This window comes from Nyctibius grandis, chromosome 5 (genome assembly GCF_013368605.1).
Source record: "Nyctibius grandis isolate bNycGra1 chromosome 5, bNycGra1.pri, whole genome shotgun sequence".
In the NCBI taxonomy this organism is placed as follows: Eukaryota; Metazoa; Chordata; class Aves; order Nyctibiiformes; family Nyctibiidae; genus Nyctibius; species Nyctibius grandis.
The window spans coordinates 2,912,187-2,933,892 of record NC_090662.1 but is presented as its reverse complement, the minus strand read 5'-3'; the positions used below and the strand labels follow the sequence as shown (position 1 = coordinate 2,933,892).

At 41.9% G+C, this 21,706-nt stretch overlaps 1 protein-coding gene across 1 annotated transcript in view; it reads left to right on the top strand.

Annotated features, from left to right (window-relative positions):
- EXOC4 (exocyst complex component 4) overlaps nucleotides 1–21,706 on the top strand; it is a 481,536-nt gene that overhangs the window by 15,053 nt on the left and 444,777 nt on the right. Inside the window, exons 2-3 of the mRNA XM_068401273.1 lie at nucleotides 10,513–10,702; nucleotides 14,592–14,786. Coding sequence (XP_068257374.1) covers nucleotides 10,513–10,702; nucleotides 14,592–14,786 — 385 coding nt within the window. The remainder of the gene's footprint in view (nucleotides 1–10,512; nucleotides 10,703–14,591; nucleotides 14,787–21,706) is intronic.

Here is a 21,706-nt window from a genome sequence, read left to right as displayed (position 1 = left end):
TCCCCGGAGCCTTCTCTTCTCCAGGCTGAACAGCCCCAGCTCTCTCAGCCTGTCTCCATAGCAGAGGTGCTCCAGCCCTCTGAGCATCTTCGTGGCCTCCTCTGGACTCGCTCCAACAGCTCCATGTCATTCTTATATTGGGGGCCCCAGAGCTGGATGCAGCACTGTAGGTGGGGTCTCATGAGAGTGGAGCAGAGGGGCAGAATCATCTCCCTCAACCTGCTGGCCACGCTGCTGGGGATGCAGCCCAGGATATGGTTGGCTTTGCTAAAACTAAATCTTCACTGTCAAGCAGGAAAAGAAATTTGAAAATGCAGGTGGAGGAGACTCATTCATTCGTGCATCCTTTTGAGAGGAAGATGAACAGATTTCTTTAGGCACCCAAATATTTCCACATATGCTGTACATGTCTCTGCATGTGAACAAAATTCTTAGTAGCCTTGAAGTTTTGTGGTTCAGCAGCACGTATCACCAGCCTGAGCTCTCTGGCACTTTTACTGCCTAAAGCACCTGCGGTCCTGCCTGTTGCTGGCTTTGCAAAAGCTTTCCCTATTGAGTGTTGCCAAATGCCCCAGAAAAAGCGTTTCTTGGTAACTGCCCTTGTGTCTCTTCTCAGTTTGCACTAAGCCTTTTGACATGGGACAGAGCAAAGAAGTCTGTTGTGCATTTCATTCACATCAGAGCTCATTTTGTAGTAGTTTGTTGGTGCAGATAAGCTGTGCACATTTATGGGGACATGAGTGTTATACAGAATAAAGATTAACCTGTGTGGGGTGTGCTCTCTGGGGTGCTGGGAGCTGTGATGTTAAATCTTTTTTGGGGGCTCGAGTGCATTTGAAGCTAAAAAATAGCATGTTACGAAGGGAGGTGAATTGCTTCATAGTTTTGCAGCTGATCATCTCTGTATAGTGTTTCCGTGCTCCTGTAGCTATCTGTTGTGCCACATGATGTGTAGTACAATGCTGTTTGTTTTCTTCTGCTGTTGAATAGCTTAGTAAACATCATGTTCTTTCAGTTCACAACAATGAAAGAAATTTATTAGCTTGTGAAGAAATTATGGCTTGTTTTCTGTCCTTTTATATCATCTGCCTGTTTTTTCTTGCATTGTTTGAATGCTGGAGTTAGCTTTTTTCTTTTTTTTTCCCCTTTCTTTCCTTGCCAAATTAATGTATCACGCTGTAGGAGTAAATTTACAGAGGAGGTGAGATTGTGTGGTAGTTCTGCAGTCCAGGCACCTGCGGGTCTTGGATAGGTCTATAAAAAACATCGATTTGTCAAAACACAGAGATAGCCAAGAGTAAGTGTGTAGTGTGAGAATATCTTGTTGGGTAGTGTGTGGAGTCTGCTGGTGTGAGTTGTTGCTGGGACCAGATTAGTTACGTTGGTTCTTAAAGGAAAGTTTCTCTCATCCCTACTTAATGTACTCCATTTTCAAAGCGTTGTATGTATTTACTATGATAGATAGTAGCTATAGTCTGTAGCATATTCTGCATTATAGAAATGAGAAATTGTGTGACTTTCTCAAAGCTCCTTAGTGTTTTAGTGAGAGAAGCATTTCATTTTGCAGCTCAGAGGAAAATGCTGAGACTGAGGTCTGTGGAGAGAAAAAAGTTTTAATGATTCAAGTACATTTTGCAACTGCTTCAAAATACCACGTTGAGCATTTATAGATAGTTCATAGAATCAATTTGGTTGGAAAACACCTTTAAGATCATCAGGTCCAACCATTTACTTAGCACTGCCAAGTCCATCACTAACCCATGTCCCTCAGCACCACATCTACACGGCTTTTAAATCCCTCCAGGGATGGGGACTCCACCACTGCCCTGGGCAGCCTGTGCCAGTGCTTGACAACCCTTTCCATGAAGAAATTGTCCCTGATCTCCAATCTAAACCTCCCCTGGCACAACTTGAGGCCGTTTCCTCTTGTCCTGTCACTTCTTACTTGGGAGAAGAGACTGACCCCCACCTCGCTACACCCTCCTTTCAGGCAGTTGTAGAGAGCGAGAAGGTCTCCCCTCAGCCTTCTTTTCTCCAGGCTAAACACCCCCAGGTCCCTCAGCGGCTCCTCGTCACACTTGTGCTCCAGACCCTTCACCAGCTTCATTGCCCTTCTCTGGACTCGCTCCAGCACCTCAAGGTCTTGTAGTGAGGGACCCAAAACTGAACACAGGATTCGAGGTGCAGCCTCACCAGTGCCGAGTCCAGGGGGACGATCCCTGCCCTGGTCCTGCTGATACAAGCCAGGATGCTGGTGGCCTTCTTGGCCACCTGGGCACACTGCTGGCTCATATTCAGCCAGCCATCGACCAACACCCCCAGGTCTTTTTCCACCAGGTTGCTTTCCAGTCACTCTTCCCCAAGCCTGTAGCGGTGCATGGGGTCGTTGTGCCCCAAGTGCAGGACCTGACACTTGGCCTTGTTGACCCTCATCCAGTTGGCCTTTGCCCATCGATCCAGCCTGTCCAGGTAAGCATCCATAAGCCAGAAATCTTGCCTCCCAGTGTTTTGAATTACTCTTTAGCTTTTGATGGCTGCAGTCTGTTGAACTGCTGTAAAGCAACAGTTGAGGGTAAGTTCAAACATACTTTTGGGTCCTAGTTATGCCAACATCTAAGACACTTTGTTCCTTCATCTGCTGTGCTGAGGAAGGACTCTTCTGGAGCTGCAGAGTTCATTCAGATTTCTAGAAAGGTACAGCCTCTTGCAGAAATGGTAGAGATGGCAATTATATTTGATCAATGTGAATACATTTTCTTATATATTTACCTTTGGAAACTAGATATTCCTGTCTGATGAGAACTGTTGTAGGAAGCAGTTTAAGGCTTTAGGCATCTTGTAGAATGACAGTGCTTCGGGGCTCCTGTAAAAGTCTTTGCACCTACTCCCTGTGCTGGTTATTTGAGTTGGATGCTGGAAAGAGGAGATGAAAAATGCTTGTGATTTACAGATCAAATTCTACTGAAATGAATAGTCCCAATGTACTTTTTTTTATTAATCTAATTCCAGTGTAAACTCCCTGACCTCAGGGGAAATAGCAAGGCTTCTTTTTTTTCTTGTATGCAATATGTTATACATCCTATGATAAAACATGTCAGGATTGTGTCTGGTCATCTCCTCTGTACTGTCTTCTGTATGTGGAAGTGACTCCAGTGAATTAAGCATTTTGCATTTGCGCAAGCTGTATTTTTAACTATGTAAAATCAAAAGTCAATGAGATTTGGCTCAATGAATTTCTGTTTTACTGTAGCGTAAAAACGTCTCTTAACAGACTTAACATCCGGCTGGAATTATTCTAATCCAGTTGAGCTCTTGCTAATGAGACAGGCATCTGCGGCCATCCAGCTGCCAAGTACAAATTACAGGTACCTTACGGGGGAGGCGGATTCTCATGTAGAAAAATGGAAATGAAAAAACAAGTGAACTGCTCAGGGGATCCTGCTGGAGATCCCCACTGAGTTCATAGCCTGACGTTCCTTCTGTTTGTCATAGTGTTGAATGCTTTTCGTTTTCAGGGAGTTCTAGAAAGCTAATGTATATTTATCATTGTTTCATAATCCTGTCCTGTTTTGTATTTCCCCCTTCAAAGTTCTTTCTGCAAAGATCCTTTCCCAGACAATTTTGAGCCTTTCTATTTGGCAAACTGTGACTTTTCTTCTTCCTCGCCACACATTTTAATAGAACTGAAACAAGCAATGATGCCCTTGGCTTACTTTTCTGCAGTGTTAGCAGGAATGTATATAATCTCAAGAATATTAAGTATTCCTTGCTTTGTTTTTCTTTTCTGTGCAAAGCAAGAAAAAGAAATGACTCCTGTACCAAGGGGCTTAGGTAGGAAATTCAGGTGTACAAGGTGATGTTTCAGATTCAAAGCGACATGGCTCCTTTTTGTAGTTGCAGATCCTGCTAGACGTCAAGGATTTGATGTTGTGTTTTTGAAGGAGGAAATACATGGTAATGAATTATTAGAGTAAAGAGAAGCTGGTGAGTTAGTTTTGGTTTAAGTAGGTAAAGTGAGGACTCAGCTGATTGATGCAGTGACTTGAGAAGAACATGAGCAGAAGGGTCTTACTGCTGTCTGTAAGCAGTTGTAAGTACTCATACTGCTTTTGAATATGTTGCAGAAATTTATATGTTACAGCCATGCTGGACAAAAATGTGAATTATTATCTGGGAAAAGATTTAATATGTTTAAAAAAAAAAAAATCCAGAAGATGCATTCTCAGTTTTATAGCACACATTTTGGCTTTCAACATCTTCGCTGTTAAAGAATGGGTTTGCTTTTCTCGAAGTGCTCTTTGGTGGTTCTTCAGTGCATGATCATGGGATGGATCACACATGAACTTCTGTTCTCCAGCTGTTAATCCAGACTCCTGTTACAACTGGAAATAACCAAGTCCTCAAAAGAAAACCTTATACTTCTGAAACTTGCTGGTCTTTCAGTAAAATAAATGAAAAAGCGATCTCTGATACTGCTTTTCTCCATTTGGATCTTGGGTTGTGATTTAAACTTTCGTCCTATCCATAAAGAAGTGATCTACAGGTATTTAAGGCAAACTCGTGTGGGTGGAGGGAGGAGAAAAAAACCTGTTAGGCTTAAATTGTTTGCTGTTGTGTAGAATTATTTGTCCCTTTTGGTGTAGTAAGTTGTCACTTTAATGTTTTAAACTAGAACAGACTAATGGGCTGTAAATATATATAAATTTTCTGGTCAAAATATGAATATGATGTTTTTAGTGATGATTGTTTCCACAATATTTTCCCAAAACAGGTAATTAAAGAAAGCAAGAGGTTCCCAATACAGGTGTTAATTCTGGGAAGATTTCCCAGCTGGTGCATGCGACAGAGCCAGCTGGGAATCTTGGAATGTGGCAGTTGACTGAGCCTGAAACCCCCACTGAGTTCAGGTCTTGCAGGTTAGGGTCACAGGCTGGAAAAGTCTGTAACGGTGTGTTAATATGGTCTTGTCCTTGGTGAGCGCGTCCCTGGGATGTTCAAAGCAGGGTTTTGCCAAAGTCTGTAACTCTTCCCTTCTCCCTGCTCCAGCTGCCTGACAGCCCAGTGGTTTCAACTGGAACTCTGCAAGAATGGATCATGCTTGTCTTGTCTTCTTGCAGGTTTGGATGCTGAAATATCTTGGTGGGGTGAAGGGAAGGCCCCATGTTGGCAGTTACCGCATGTAAATGCGCAGGAGTTGGGTAACATCAACTCCAGCACCTCCAAAACATTACTCAGCTTTAGGTGATCTAAATTACTGGAGCCTTCCAGAGGATAAGACCAAAGAAGTGCTCTATTGAGGCAGATTAATGGTTTGTCTCCAACAGTGGTAGTGAAGTGAGAGTCGGCCTCTTCTCCCAGGCAGCTAATGATAGGACAAGAGGTCATAGCCTCCAAGCTTCACCAAGGGAGGTTCAGGTTGGACATTAGGAAGCATTTCTTCTCGGAAAGGGTCATTAGACATTGGAAAGGGCTGCCCAGGGAGGTGGTGGAGTCACCATCTCTGGAGGTGTTTAAGAAAAGCCTGGACATGGCACTTAGTGCCATGGTCTAGTTGCCATGGTGGTGTCAGGGCAATGGTTGGACTCGATGATCCCAGAGATCTCTTCCAACCTGATTGATTCTGTGGTAATACAGAATGTTAGAGAGGGGATGCAGGCGTGGGCAGTTGGTGTCTAGTGCCTCCGTATTTCCTTAGTGTCCGCAGTTGGTGGGTTAGGGATGTTGGGGGATACATTCCACCTAGTTTCTTTCAGTATTTGTTTTGACCTGTTGTCTGCGAATACATTTGAGTCCTTTTTCTGAACCTGCTGATGCTCGGAGCCTCAAATCCTGCAGCAAGGTTCAGGAGTTGACTACCTACAGTGTAAGTGTGCTTGATCCTTTCCTACACTGATTTGTTAGTTTCAACAAGTGCTGCTAGTTCTAGTAGTGATTGATATGGTGAAAAACTGTTTTGCATTTATGTTTTTCATCTTGTTTCAGTCTTCTGCAGACCTCAGTCGTATCTCCTTATGTGGATGTGACTGGAAGTTGTTAGGAAGCCAGAGCTGGGCAGGAACTTGCTGGAACGTTAGGAAAGGCTTGTCACATCCTCTGACATTACAGTGATGCAGGCTTAGCCTTGGAGAAAGATCTTTAGCTTTTGTAACAAACTACTGGTGTTGCAGATGGATTCAAGCCAAAGCCTGAACAGCTTTGGCAAATGAAGAATTCTGAAACTGAGTTTTAGTTAATTAAAACTAAAAACTTTCTAGTCCGTGCTGTAGGCCAGTTTGGTTCCTCTTCTACATTGTCTGTAGCAATCCACGTTTCTCCTGCAATCCATAACGCAGGTTAGAGAGAATCGATGTTTTCATTAACCACCAAGACAAGCAATATGGTTCAGCTTCAAACTCAAACAATATGTCAATTCCTGAAAAGGATATACGTTCGTGCCTGGTGTAACCACGCTGAAGAGCATTCTTCTAGCAAAAATAAGTGGTTCTTCACAAAGGAAGCGTATTTATCTCCAAGTACTCTTAATGGAGGAAAGTTTAATGCCAAACACATTCTTGCAGATGTTTTCCATTCATCTATTATAGCATGAACCTAAACTTCACTGCGTCTCACAAGTACTGTATGTTTAATGCTATTGCATTAACTGTATGCTTAGCTTTGTTTCCTAGCACATCTTCACACATTGCTTTGTCTGAAGTATTTACATGACCTTTGCTAACAGTGTTGGAGTGTTTCAGTGGTACTTGGTGCATGTAATTGCAGCTCGTGTTTGAGGAGCCAGTGCTGTGTATTCCCCAGGTGAGAAAGAGAAACTGAGCCACAGGGACACGGATCTGCCTGCTCAGCCTGTTACATTGAAATGCAGACATTTACACCAGGAGTCTGTAGTAGCTAAGAGCTGTGTGTAGCTCACGCTCTAGTGTCGAGATGCAGTCTGCAACGTGAGGGTGCTGTAAGTATGATGTCAGAGGTCTGCAGTAGAGCAGAGGCTTTAACTCAGATTTCTTAATTCCAGGCTTATTTTTCTAACCACTACTTACTTTCCAGATCCTTTTTGTGTGATATTGAAGTGCTTTGCATAGAGTACAAATTAAGAAAAATCTCTCTTTTTTTTTTTTTTTGGTGAAAACATGATTTAAGACACAACTAAGAATGTTTGGGAGTAGAACATTAATAAGCATTCCTGTTTCTGTAGCTACCATGAAGCATGGAACTTGAAATGCTACAAATAAATTTTATGCAATGGAAGAAGCTACAGAATCAGTGGAATTTTTTCAGAAAGGGTTATTAGACATTGGAATGGGCTGCCCAAGGCGGTGGTGGAGTCACCATCTCTGGATGTGTTTAAGAAAAGCCTGGACATGGCACTTAGTGCCATGGTCTAGTTGCCATGGTGGTGTCAGGGCAATGGTTGGACTCGATGATCCCAGAGGACTCTTCCAACCTGGTTGATTCTGTGATTCTGTGAATGAGGAGGGGCGTCCTCATCTCTGCATATTCTTTGTGCAAAAGGAGAGCTGCATCTGCTTCCCCTGTAGAAGGTGCAGCTCATGGAATTTGGGAGCAGGAAGGAGGGTGTGAAGCACCCACTCTGATAGTCTGAGGCATAACAAAAGAAAGAGGATCTCTCCTCCTCATTTCCGTGTGGTATCTGTTATGACCTTCTGCCACTGCCATCTGAAAGGGAAAAGGAGTGTTAAAACAGTTTAAAACAAAACACATCACTTGGGTACATTGTCTTCTTTGAGGGTGTTGGAGGATATATTTTGGCTTTAATTCCTCTGTGCTCCTTGGTAGTTGAGTAGGACAAGTGTGCGTATGCTCCAGTGCTCCTGCCCTCCTCTCGTGCCGTGTTCCATATGGTGGTACAGATTTGCTTGCTCACTTGAGTTTTCTTAGCTGCTCTTTCTGGGATCGTGATCCCCTGTGAAATGGCTTTTTAAAATTCTTCTTAAAGATTGAATCCTTGAGTAGGTGGTGCAGCCTGTTGTTTTTCTTTGAAGGGGAGAAAGAGTAGCGAACTGGAAGTTTGGGGTATGTCTGACTTTTTGAGAGAGAGGGAGCATTTCTTGTATGATTAAGTTCTTTGTTTACATTTATTTGAGATGAGCTTCTGCACTTGAGTTCCTACTACTTTCCTAACGGTATGGAAGAATTCAGAAAAATCTATCAAATACAAACTGTTCTCGTGTCCTGCTTGTTACTCTCAAACCATAAGGAAATAGGTTTCTCTCCTTTGCTATTTTTCGATGATGTGCAGCAGTTCTCACCTTCTAACTTTTACTGTAGAGGACAAGTGACAGTTGAAAGTTGATATTTTCTTTCTTACTTGACAGCAGGAGACACTGGTTTTAGTTTGACTGGACCTCATTGCTTTAACAAATCCGAAGTGAAAGCCATTATGGTAGCAGAGAGCAGCAGCAGCGTTCAGCGGTGGTTTTTTGTCTTTCCAACTATTTGACCTTTTCCACACAAATAGCTTAAGAAATCCCCTGAAAACTCAAGAAGTTCTCCTGGCAGTGTATTTTTTCAGTCTTTTGGGTTGGAAACAATGGCTGTTCTAGTCTTTTACTATTTTTATACTCTTTCAGTGTAGGATGCATACCAGCTGAAGAGGCAGCTTCAGTTCAGAGGCCCAAACTTCTGTGATTTAAATGAAATTGTAGTCTCCACATGTTCATGCTCTACTGGTTGTGTTTTTAAAGGCATCTCACTTCAGCAAGTAGATGCTCCAGATTTCATTGAGAGTTGTGATTGTTCCGTGATATTCAAGCATATGACCCAAAACAGTTTGTATTTGTGTGCAGTTCTGGGCCCCACACTTCAAGAAAGATGTTGAGGTGTTGGAGCGAGTCCAGAGGAGGGTGACCAAGCTGGTGAAGGGTCTGGAGGGTCCTACCTATGAGGAATGGCTGAGGGAGCTGGGGTTGTTTAGCCTGGAGAAGAGGAGGCTCAAAGGTGACCTTATTGCAGTCTACAACTACCTCAAGGGAGGTTGTAGTGAAGTGGGAGTCAGCCTTTTCTCCCAGGCAACTAGCAATAGGACAAGAGGACACAGCCTCAAGCTTCGCCAGGGGAGGTTCAGGTTGGACATTAGGAAGCATTTCTTCTCAGCAAGGGTCATTAGCCATTGGAAGGGGCTGCCCAGAGAGGTGGTGGAATCACCGTCTTTGGAGGGGTTTAAGAAAAGCCTGGACATGGCCCTTAGTGCCCTGGTCTAGTTGACATGGTGGTGTCAGGGCAACGGTTGGACTCGATGATCCCAGAGGTCTCTTCCAACCTGGTTGATTCTGTGATTCTGCATGCAGTGGTTTTTTTTTAAATATCTTTATTTTTGCTTATTTTCTCATTATAAGTTCTCTAAAGTGGTTCAGAAATTGTTAGCAGAGCTACAGAACTCATTCTTGCTGGTTCTTCAGGTTGTGATATACCAGTGTTTAGGTCACAACTACTGTAACTGATCTCTTTTTCACCACAAAGTGTGCAGTTTTCAGTGTCTATATTGATTTAAACCAGAAACCTGTATGGACCATAGCTACCCTTCCAAGGATAAAGGAAGAGGAAAATTCAGGGTGACTTTTTTTGCAGAAACCAACTCTGAGTGCTACATACTGTAGGATGTAAGAATATGTCTTTTTAGCTGTTGCTGTCTCCTGAGTCTTTCTGGTGGTGTAATTGAGCCATTCCAGGTGTGGGCGTCTGGATCTGATGGCCGGATGGGTCTCAGGAGGGGGTGAGTAGAGTGAAGAGAGAGAGGGAGAAAGAGAAGATTGTCTTGATTCTTGAGTAAATCTTTGAAAATTTGGAGTGAGACCAAGGAACTTTTTTCTCCTGTGGCAGTTTCATTAAATTTTGAACAGTTTGGTTGGAATCTCAAACTTCATTGATTTAAAGAACAAGATAGAACTAAAAATCTTACTGGATGATGAGAGGTTAAAATAAATGGGTGGCGAGGGGGAATAAGGGTCCATGACACTTCTTTGCTGTACTGGTGTATGTTTGAAAACAGATTGACTATTGGAAGGCAAGGGTAGGCTTTTGATGATTTCTCTGTGTACTTTTGGTAGGTAAGTAGTAGTAACTGCAACACTCCTAACAAATAGTTGCACTGGTCCCTGAGTCTAAAGTAGAATTTCTTCCTTATATTTCTTTGTAAGTAATAAATCAGGATATATTTCATATGTAATACTGTGCCCATATTAATGAGACTCTGGAAATATGGTAACTGATAGATAACTTTCCCTTTTCATAAATCCAGTAGTAATGAAGCTCCAAAGCATCTGAAAATTGGGGAAGTAATAAACCATGATATTAATGTTTTTTTATTTTCTTAAAGTACATAGTTCTCTACTAAACACCAGACAGGCACGTTTACCAGAAATAAACTTCACTCAGTGAAGTGTACAGACTAAGAGTGACTGGTTTGCTGTAGGTGATGCATTTTTTAGGCAAAGGCTTCCTGTCCTTATAGATCATTTCAAGATAACCCTATTTTTCTGATCTTTTTGTCCTTAGGACTTTATCTACCAGTGATGATGTTGAGGACCGAGAGACTGAGAAAGGTCGTCTGGAAGAAGCTTATGAGAAGTGTGACCGGGATTTGGATGAGCTCATTGTCCAACACTACACCGAGCTCACCACCGCGATCCGCACGTACCAGAGCATCACGGAGCGCATCACCAACTCGCGCAACAAGATCAAACAGGTGAAGTCTGGTTTTGCACGTGTTTGTGTTTGCATCCGCTCGATAGCGTGTGGTCTGGGTACAAATCTGTGCAACTCCTCTATTTTTTCCCCACGTACTGTCCTTTTATTGGGAGTGTAATGTTGTAAGCTCCCATTTTAACCTTTTATTTCTCTCTTTTCCCAGCTACTTGTCATCATTCTGAACTGAACTAAAAATTGACTTCAGATCTCAAGCACTCTTACCCACTAATTCCGAGCTAGGCCTGATTTTCAAGGCGCCCTGTGGCATGGCTAGGAGCGGACCATCCCATCCTAATACAGTGGTCCCAGGCTATGTCCTACTAGCAACAAGTTTTCCATAGGATCTCTCTGTTGTTTGAGAACAGAAGTAATTAAAAAGCAAAATGAGAGGTGGATATGAAGCACAAAGCTTTGCAGTGCCCCCCATTTTATTGTCTGGGCATGTTGCTATCAGGTTATCAAGTCTAAGGGCTGCTAAGCTAACACCTTTCTATCTAATCTATTCATGTTTTGATATGTTGACCTCCAACCACCTCCTAACTAGTCTGGGTGATTTCATCAGCTTGCTTTTCTCTCACAGAATATGAATTTTGGTGCTATTTCCAAACTCAGTTCTGTTGTGTGAATGTACATGAACTCTGTGCCCCCGTATCTTTGTATTTTGAGTGCTCACACTTCAGTAGCGTGCCAGTAAATAACTCTGGCACTCTTTGTTGTGGACTTGTTCCATCTGCTCTCTCCCTGCAGCAATGGATTAGTTCTTTGGACTCCTGTCCTATCTTTTACTTCCTGGGTAGTTTGCTTATACTTCAACTTGGCAAACTAAGCACCAAATTTATTCTGGGTTTTTTTTTTTTTCATGGCTCGGTGGAGGTCTCATCTTAAAACCTTTCACAGCGGTGCTTTAGGAGCAGTAGGCTTTTACCCTTCTGGGGCTATGTACTGACCCTTGTGGCTTTTAAAATTCATTTAGCATTTTCAAAGAAAATGAGACCATTCTGATGCTTTCCAAGGGTAAGAGTTCATTCTAGGATTTATGTACAAAGCTCAGCACTTTGAAAGCGGAGATCAATTGCACTAAATTTGAAATAAACTGTAGCCCGTGGCCTATTTTCACACAGTATACTAAGCTTTGCAGAGGTCAAAACAAACATATAGGGCTGTGACCTTTTGGTCCTGCCTAAAAGAATGACTGTAAAGGTGAAGGACCTTTTGATATTTAAGTTTTCTTATTAGTTTTGGTCAATATGTATTGAAGTAGCTTTGACCTAATCTCATGGGAGGCCCCAGATCTGGTTTGTCATCAATCTGTATTACACTATCAGACTTTCTTTTCATGTTCCCCTCTTGTGGAAGGTAGATGATTGCACAGGTATTTACTTGCATGGGGAATTGTGCAAGTGACAGACAGTCTAGATCCCTCTGTGTATCTACCTTTTGTAGTCAATTCTTGTATGAATTCCTGTTGGGAAAGGCTTAGTTTTGAATCCAGCTCTAGAGGTGTTACCACTGTAAAACTGAATTACCAAGTAGAAACAATTTGGCCTACCAAGGGGAGGTTCTTTCTTAAAGACTTGCTGTTCATTCCTTCCCCTGATCCCAGATGTAGATATAGTTGATCTTCTTTCTTGCAAGGGCAGGAGTAGGAATGTCTTGTGAGATTCCTTCTAGCCCCACGATTGTTTTGCTGACCTAAATTGTCTCTGTGTAACAGCAGTCCACTGATGATGGCGTGCTAGGTCAGTGAAACATTTTAAATTAAGGTATTGAACAGGGATTAAATCTGAAATGAACTCTGTGCATTTTAGTTTGCCTCTGCTTTTGCAGCAAGTTATGACATTCTTACATTAGCTTTTATGTTGGCTGAGGATTTTTCTGTTGTTCTTTGCAGAAGGACATGTCAGAGTGCAATGTTATTGTATTGAAATCTTAGTCTCTTCTGACTCTGGATGGAGACTGTCTTATGTAGCTGTTGATGTCTACCAGTTTTCTGTATTTTGGTCTGTCTAATGTGTGTCACGTGTATTTTTTTAAACTACCTTTAGATGGACGGGGTAGGAGAATGTGCAGCTGAAGTGGGATTTCTGGAGTGCTTTGAAGGCTCATTATTTAAAAATAAATTGAAGGGCCTACTTCTGAGAGTCGCTCTTCATGTGTAATTCAGTGAGAGTTCAGCCTGAGAAAAGGTTGGACCCTAAGTATTCATAACTTAGCACAAAAACAAGAGTGGTGTGAAAGCGATGTGTGAAGCTGTGTTGTTAATTGCTTCCACATTTTAATATGTATTATTGATTTGCATTATGCAAGAAAAGCTAGGTTATACTGACCTTACCAGAGGATATGGGGAGAACCTGAAAGCAGGGAATGCAGACTTGCACGTTTGAGCAGAAAGAAAGGAGAAGAAAAACTCTTGATGTTTCCCAAATGGGGTGAATAGGAGAGACTTTGCCACTTAGAGAGGATGGCATGAGGCTCAAAAACAGAGTGGCAGACACCAAGGTGTTTCTCTGGGTGATGTAAAGGCCTTGATAAATAATGGAAATGCTGAATTGAACTGTATCTGCTGTTTGTTTTGATGAAAGCATCTCTCTTACAAAAAAAATTGGTGTTGCTCGAGGTATTAGGAAAATGGTTGTAATCTTAGATAGTTGGGTTTCAAGAGATGGACACTGACACGGTTTTAAAGCTGGGCCAGCTATTAAACCTGTGGCAGATGCCCTCTGTTATCCTCCCCCCCTCCCCCCAAAGGGAAAGGGAAAAGGGAGAGAGACTTCTGGGTTGGAAAGTTAAAACAGTTTTAATAAACTATAATAATGAAAAAGAGTATAATAATAATAATAGAAATAATCAAATATATACAAATATATATACAAAACCAAGACTGAGCTCCCCTGAAGTCAGCCACGTCACCACCGGCACTGCAGGGCAGGCTCCGGGAAGGCCCAGGCTGGGCCTAGCAACGGTCGAGAGCTGGATTCAGGGATGCACGGATCGGGATCGGGGGCAGCAGGAAAACAGACGGAGTCCTCCTTGGACACCGGCCATAGCAGAAAGAGAGCGAGACCCTCGTGATCCCCCCCTTTATACCAAGAATGACGTGTGTGGGATGGAATACCCTCGTTGGTCAATTTTGGGTCACCTGCCCTGTCTGCTCCCCGCTGCAGCTGCGACCCCCCTTCGGCTCTTCACTCGTAAGCAGTGAGGAATTCAGCAGTGACCTTGGTTTCTCTAAGAATAAGTACAGCAAGAGCCTTTCTGCACAACATCCCTACCGGTGCCTCAGTGATAACTACAAACTTCGAGCGTTATCAGTCCTGGAAGCAGACACTGTCTGCAAACATGCAGTTAGTTTCAGAAAGTGCAGTTACTTAGAGGAGACTTAGCTGAAAGTAAAAGTCACTGAAAGGAAAATCAGCCTGGTTTAGGCCAAACCAGGACAGACACCAAACTTGAAGAAAGGAGGAGACGTGCCAAAAGATTTAATAGGCAGATGGAAAATGTTTACAGCAGAAAAATTAGTAGTGGCTTATTTGCTTTCACTGAAAATTGGATTCTTGCTGTATGCCAAAATACTGCATTGATTTTTGGAAAACGTGTTAATAAGTCTTTGGTCATGGTTAATAGGATCCTGTGTTTGTTCACGTTATGATAGTTCAGTTAAATTTTCACTAGTAGTACAAAACTTGTACTAAAAAAACATTTGACTATGAAAGCAGTTCTGGTTTGTGTGTGCTATATAAACCAGAAATTTTAAGGAACTTGGATTTGGTTATATTTTTGATATTTTTGGAATTCCTAATAAAGTAAATGTGGGAAAGGACTGATCTGTGTTAGAAGCACCAATTACAGAGACAGATTTGATTAATCTTTTGACATGTTGCTTGTAGGTGAAGGAGAATCTGCTATCATGCAAGATGCTGCTGCATTGCAAGCGGGATGAGTTGCGCAAGCTGTGGATTGAAGGGATTGAGCACAAACATGTCTTGAATTTGCTGGATGAGATAGAGAACATCAAGCAAGTGCCTCAGAAGCTGGAACAGTGCATGGCCAGCAAGCACTACCTCAATGCAACAGACATGCTGGTAAGATGTGGTACCTCGTGTTGGGGCCAGTATCTACCAGAAACACACTGGTCAGCTGTCAGATCACCTGCAGACAGATCTGTTGTCTGTGTTATTTGCTTTTTTTCCTGCTTAGTTTCTTCTTTTGTTGCTTTCTTGTACTGTTTGGTTTTGGTTTGATCCTTCCTGACTGGATTTAGGGTCACAGTCTCCCATCCTGTTCGGTTAGCTCTTGTCTTTCAGAGCTGTCTTTAGCTGTTTACTTGTCCTGATTGTGATGCTTTCTCTAACCATCTAGTTCTTTACCCATTTGATCTGCACATAGGATTTCCTTCTGCTTTTGCAACCTGGTGCTTTATTTTAAAATTAACTTCCCAGACACCTGCCTGTATCATCTTATTTCTTTATATTTTATCAAGTATTTCAAAACCATTTTTGTTATGGAATAACTATCCTGTTTCTCTCCTGTTTAATCTCCCAGAATGCACTCACAACTTCGGTCATTATTCAGAGGAGAGACTGTCTTTTACCATTTAGGTGTATTTGCCTCTCATTGTCTTCCTCTAGGTCTTTTACCAGGACTCTTAATCCTTTCTACTTATTTCCAGCTCTTTTTTCATCTTTTTTTCTCCCTCACTTCAAGTGTTTTTCCTTTTCAGTTCCATTTCTTTTATAAGCATCCCTTTCAATTCCAGTCTTGTGGTGGAGGTAGAAGTTTCCGGAACTTCTCTAATAACAATCTTTTTTTTCTCTCTTTGTTTCTGAACTTAACAAGCACACTTCCTCACCAGGCTCCAGTCCTTTCTTCCCTGGAACTGTCTTCTACCAGTAGTTAAAAACTTTACAAGGGGGGTGATCCTTCCTTTCTACTCAGTCCTGACATCTCGAGTGCTGAGTCCAGTTCTGGGCTCTCCAGTACAAGAGAAAGATGAAGTTACTGGATTGAGTCCAGTGAAGGATCACAAAGATGGTTAAGGGACAGGAGCATCTCACATATAAGGAGAGGCTGAGAGAGCTGGGACTGCTTCACTTAGAGAAGAGAAACCTCAGGGTTATAAATGTCTGAGGGGAGAGTGCAAAGAAAGCAGCACCAGACTTTTCTCAGTGGTGCCCAGTGGCAGGAGAAGGGGCAATGGGCACAGATGCAAACATAGGAAATTATGTCTGAACATAAGAAAACACTTTTTTACTGTAAGGATGGTTGAACACTGGAACAGGTTCCCCAGAGAGGTTGTGGAGTCTTCATCTATGGAAAATTTTCAAAACCAAACCGGACAAAGTTCTGGGCAACTGGCTCTAGGTGACCACGCTTGAGCAGGGGGCTGGATTAAATGTTTTCTAGAGGTCCTCTCCAACCATAAGCAGTCTGTGATTTGAAAGTGGAGGCAAAAGAAGTATGTCTGTTCATATGTCTGTGTTTGCCAGAGAGTGCCTTTAGGGCAGTGTTTTCATTGCTGCCTTTTGTTATTGTTTTTTAAAACTTTACTGTCCTTTGTATTTCTCTCAGCTGTGCCTCCTCACTTCTTTTTAATAAGTCATTATCACCGGAGGAAGAGCTGGAAATCTTAGTGTTGTCACCTTGTATTTCTTGAGCCCAGACTTGAACTTTAATTTCCTTCTTTCCATTTTATCTCATTTTACCTTAAATACGACTTTCTAAAACTTACCTTGTTCCCTCTGAAACATTTTCGACAGTTTGATGTCAGTCTCCTTGTCCCTTTCTCTGATGGCAAGTGTAACCCTCTCTGGATTTTTGTTGTTGCTGTCACATCCTCTTCTCTGATTTCACTCTGCCATCACCTTCCTGTTGTTTTCTGTTCTCATGTTCTGTTTTCATGCCACACCTCGTGCAATCATCATTCTATAACCTGGTCACAATTTTCCCTTTCTTCCTTTTTAAAACCATCTTGCAGGAACCCTCATCTTATTCTCCGTAGAGTCTCACTGTCCTTTTAATATGAGCTATTGTCTTATATCATTCCCACCATATTGTAAGTCACCTGGGATGGGTAATATATCATTTCTGTTGTGTTAATGTAAAGTGGAATTTTTATGATACTTTATAAAATATAAAACCTATTAGAATTCCTGAAAACAGATCAGCAATGCAATGACTTGAGGCAACGTATATGAGGAGTGCACTCAGGTTTCACCAAAACTTTTGTCAAGTTTCTGATCTAGGAAATTGGAGTGTGGTGTTAGGCTGATATTTTCAATTATGAGAGATTAAGAAGTACGTGTAAATTTAAGGGCATTTAGTGTAGGGGGAAAAACACGGTGTTCAGAGATAACACCAGAATCAGCTGAAATATTAACCAGTTGGTGCTTCCTTTTACTGGTGAACTTGCCAGTTTGCTTGGGTTTGTTTTGGTTTTGTTGGTGGTTTTTTTTTTTTATTTTTTGGTTTTGTTTCATTTTGGGTTTTTTTGGGGGGATTGGTTTTGTTTTTTTTGGGGGGGAGGGTCGTGGTTTTTTTGGTTTCATTGTTTTTTGCTTTTGGTTGTTTTTTTTGTTTCAATTGTTTTTTTGTTTCTTTTTCTTTGTTTTGTTTTATTTTTTTTAATTAAAAAAAAAAATATTTTCGAATTTAAAGAAAAATCCCAGAAAAGTAATTAATTTTCTATCTAGAATATAAGATAGGAAGTGTAAGAAGAAAAATAATACTTAGGATTTATCATATATGCTTTAGAAATTGCTTGCAATGTATTTGTGATCTCTTACTGACTTGCAGTATATTATGCATGCATTTTTTTGTTATGTACACTTATAAACATACACATATATGTGTGTGTGTGTAAGGTTGCCCAAGGCTGTGAGAGAGAGCGCCGGTATTAACACCTCACTGAAGTACAGACTTCTGTAGCATACCGTGCTGGTTTTTGTTGTTTGTTTGTTCATTTTTTTCCAGAAGAGAGTATCTTTTCTAAGAAATCAAATGATAATGATACAAAAAGCAGCTGTTAGATTTTTTTTTTCGTATCAGGAATGCAGAGAACCCTCAGGTGAAAATTGAACACACTATTTCAGCCATTCATTGACACTTGCAATTCTCATTTGAAGAGACGTGTACTTGTAATAAAGAAATAAGAACCTACCTGCATTTGGAGCTTTTTCATAGACAAAAATCGCTGTAGGCTCATTGGCTTTGCCATCTTCTGTTAACACTGCCTCTGCAAGACTGGGGTGTTGTAATCACTCACTGGCTGCAGGATAATTCCTTTCTCCTTTTCTATGATAGGAATAGTATGTAAAATAATTACTAAACTGTCAGGGATGCAAAGTGTGTATAGATCTCTGTCCTTTTCTTTAATTCCTCAAGGTAAACAGATGCTCACGGCTTATAAAAAGCCCGAAGTGATCTGGCAAGGAGCTTGTATCCCTCACGTTGAAATTGGAGCACTGATTAATACTGTTGCCTGTAGCCTTGTGATACGTACAGTCAAAATTAGACCTTTGCAGTCGTCGTGTTAGGTTGATGCAAGCACTCTAATGGCATAATTTCTGGTTGCTGCATCACGTTTCTGCAGTCTGTTCTTTGTATTCCACTCACATTAATTGAAGTAATTTTGCCACTGAAGCGTGTTTCAAACCTCTGCATTTAAATTGAAATTTTAATTCCCTTATTGTTTAGAAAAGACGGCTGAAGATGGCTTGTTACAGGTTTCATTATCACTCAGAACTCTCCAGCTGCTGGTTCTAATGTGCAATGACTGAGTAATGCTGGGAAGAATTGTTAATAAAAGAATGGCAGCTTTTCCCAGTAGTAGGAACACAATGCAAAGGTATTTTGTGACAGCTTACATTTGTATGAAGTTAAAATTTTAAGTGGCAGCTTTTTTGTCTCTGATTCTGTATCCATCTAGAGTAGCACAGATGAGCTTCAAATATCATGTGTTCGTGTTCCTCCAGTGTCTTGATAATACACACTCCGGTGAGCAGAACTGGTAGGATCAGGTTTGCTGTTCTGTAATTACACCTTACACAGTTTGCGTTGAAAGAACAGAGTTCCGACCTCCTTTGATTTGTGAAGCTTTGGAGAAATCAGGAGGGTCTGCAATAGAGAGGACTCCTGGTTGAGACAGTACATTTCAGTTATTTTCAATTTCTGTATATGCTTTTTTAAAGTACGAGTTTGTACTTCTGTAAAGGTTCTGTTTTTTTCACACACTAAATTGCTAAAAGTAACTTTCACTTTTATGTGGCAATTCAGTGCACATGCACACATATACATGTATTTTCTGTTTAATATGAAACATAAAAAGGAGGCTCAGGGGAGACCTTACCGCTCTCTACAACTACCTGAAAGGAGGGTGTAGTGAGGCAGGTGTTGGTTTCTTCTCCCAAGCAACAAGTGACAGGACAAGAGGAAACAGCCTCAAGTTGTGCCAGGGGAGATGTAGATTGGATATTAGGAAAAATTTCTCCAGGGAAAGGGTTGTCAAGCACTGGAACACGCTGCCCAGGGAAGTGGTGGAGTCCCTATCCCTGGAGGGATTTAAAAGCCGTGTAGATGTGGTGCTGAGGGACATGGGTTAGTGGTGGCCTTGGCAGTGTTAGGTCTGAAGTTGGGCTCAATGATCTTAAGGGTCTTTTCCTCCTAGACAAACTGGCTGCCCGGGGCTTGGATGGGTGGACTCTTGAATGAGTTAAAAACTGTCTGGATGGCCGAGCCCAGAGAGTGGTGGTGAATGGGGCAAAGTCCAACTGGTGGCCTGTCACTAGCGGTGTTCCCCAGGGCTCAATTCTGGGCCGGTGCTGTTAAGTATCTTTATAGATGACCTAGACGTAGGGATTGAGTGCACCCTCAGCAAATTTGCAGATGACACCAAGCTGGGTGGGAGTGTTGATCTGCTGGAGGGTAGGAAGGCCCTACAGAGGGATCTGGACAGGTTGGATAGATGGGCCGAGACCAACGCCATGAGGTTCAACAAGACCACGTGCTGGGTCTTACCCTTTGGCCACAACAACCCCACGAGTTGACATGGTGGTGTCAGGGCAATGGTTGGACTCGATGATCCCAGAGGTCTCTTCCAACCTGATTGATTCTGTGATTCTGTAAATGATTCTGTGATCAGGTGCAGAGAGGGGAATTCTGATGCCGAACGAGCTTCCTAAGAAAAGGCAGTGGGCAGTCTCCAACAGGGAGAGCAGCAGAGCTGGTGGCAGAGGCAGGTTGGCGTTGGGGGCATAGCTAGCACTTGACCTGGAAGCACGAGCTTGATTGCTGGAAGGCAGGAATCCAAATTCTTCTGGAAGAGATGTTTTAGATGGCCTACACAACACTATAGCCAAGCCAGAACTTGAAGCAGAGGGCACACAGCAGGTTGAGCAGCAGTAGGCAAGGACAGAAGGATTCTTGCTTGGAGGAAGCCGTTCCATGTCTGGTCTCCCCCAGCCCTGGGGTCTCTGTTGAAGGGCAGTGTGCTCTGCCTAGCAGTTACTTAATTAACTCAAGTATCGCAGAGGTCTGTGGTGTTGATCTAATTGTTCTGGCTCTGCTGTTGACCCAGGAGGTACCCATAGGGAGAAATTAATATTTTCCATTTGTTTAAATAATCGAAGAGATGAAATGCTAAAAACAGTTGAAGGAAGAAATGTTGTTGAATCAAGTAATTAAAGGTTGTATCATAATACGATTAAACGAAAATTGCTTAGGCTACTTTCTGTGCATTTCCTGGCTTTTATGTGTCCAGCTTTGCAATTTTAATGAACTAATACCACTTCATCAAAGGATATAGAGGTTTTTTTTTAAAAATTTTTAATTCCAATAGACCATGAAACACTTATTCTGAACTTGAATTATTAGTGCAGGAGTACAGTTCCTTTTGGGTGGGATTGTGTCAGGTAACAAAACACCATGACTGCAGAAATATATCCATAGGACAGGAGTGAGGATAACTACTGTTTCCAGTTGAAGTTTTTTTTGTTAGGAGGCCGAGAAGAAGGAAGAACAAAGGTGGAAAGAAGCAAGTATGGAGCCCTCTGACTAGTCTTAAGTTTAACTTCACACTTACTTGTGTTACAGAGCTAGGAGCTGATGGGTATGTGTGTTTTACCACGAGCACATCCTTCTCCTTTAGCCTGAGTGTCTTTGTCCCAAGAAATACAAAGCTGAAGTGACAGTAATTTGTTTCTCAAGAAGTAGGCCAGGGAGCGCTCCAACACCTACATTTCTTTCTTTTTCAATGTTAAGGACTTCTATTTCAGTCTACTTAAGTCAGGGAAAGAATAATATGTCTCCTGCTTTGCTTTCTGAAGTGAATAATAGCACCAGGCTTGTCTCAGAGCTGACCGCTTTCTTACTGCAAATTTGCATTGTTGCCAGTTTGTTCAGGTTCTGGAGCCGAGCTAGTGGCTGTTATTGTTGTTGCATTCAATTAAAAGTACTTGGAGAGTACAGGAGACTGCTTTGCAGGTAAATTAGGTCATTTTCAATTGTGCTGATGCAGCATAGAGCATTCTGAGTTCACCACCAGCTTCCTTATGATACGTTAAATGTATTTTTGCTCAGCTCCATAGACTGTAGGATCTGTATTGGGTTAATTTTTTGAAGAACATTACTTTTTTTTTATGAAATCTCACCATTATATCAGGAACATACCAGTCTAAACTAAAGATGCTGACCAGCTCCATTGCATACCAAAGCATTTTACAAAAAAAGTGGTTTGTTTGTTTGTTTTTTTTTTAACTACATGGCTTTACAACACAGCTGGGCTACTTAGTGGGTGAGAACATGGGCAGAAGTCTTAAGATGTTTTAGTAAGTGGAAATGCTGTGCAAAAATGATCATAAAGCTCCTGAGGAGATCAGAAGGGAGAGGTGGCATAGGAAAAGGAAATAGAGGAAAGACTAACCACGGGTAAGACGTTTTGGGGAACAGTGTATGAGGACAAGGAACCGAGGTTGCTGTGGGAAGTGGGTGTCAAACAAGGAGCTTAAAA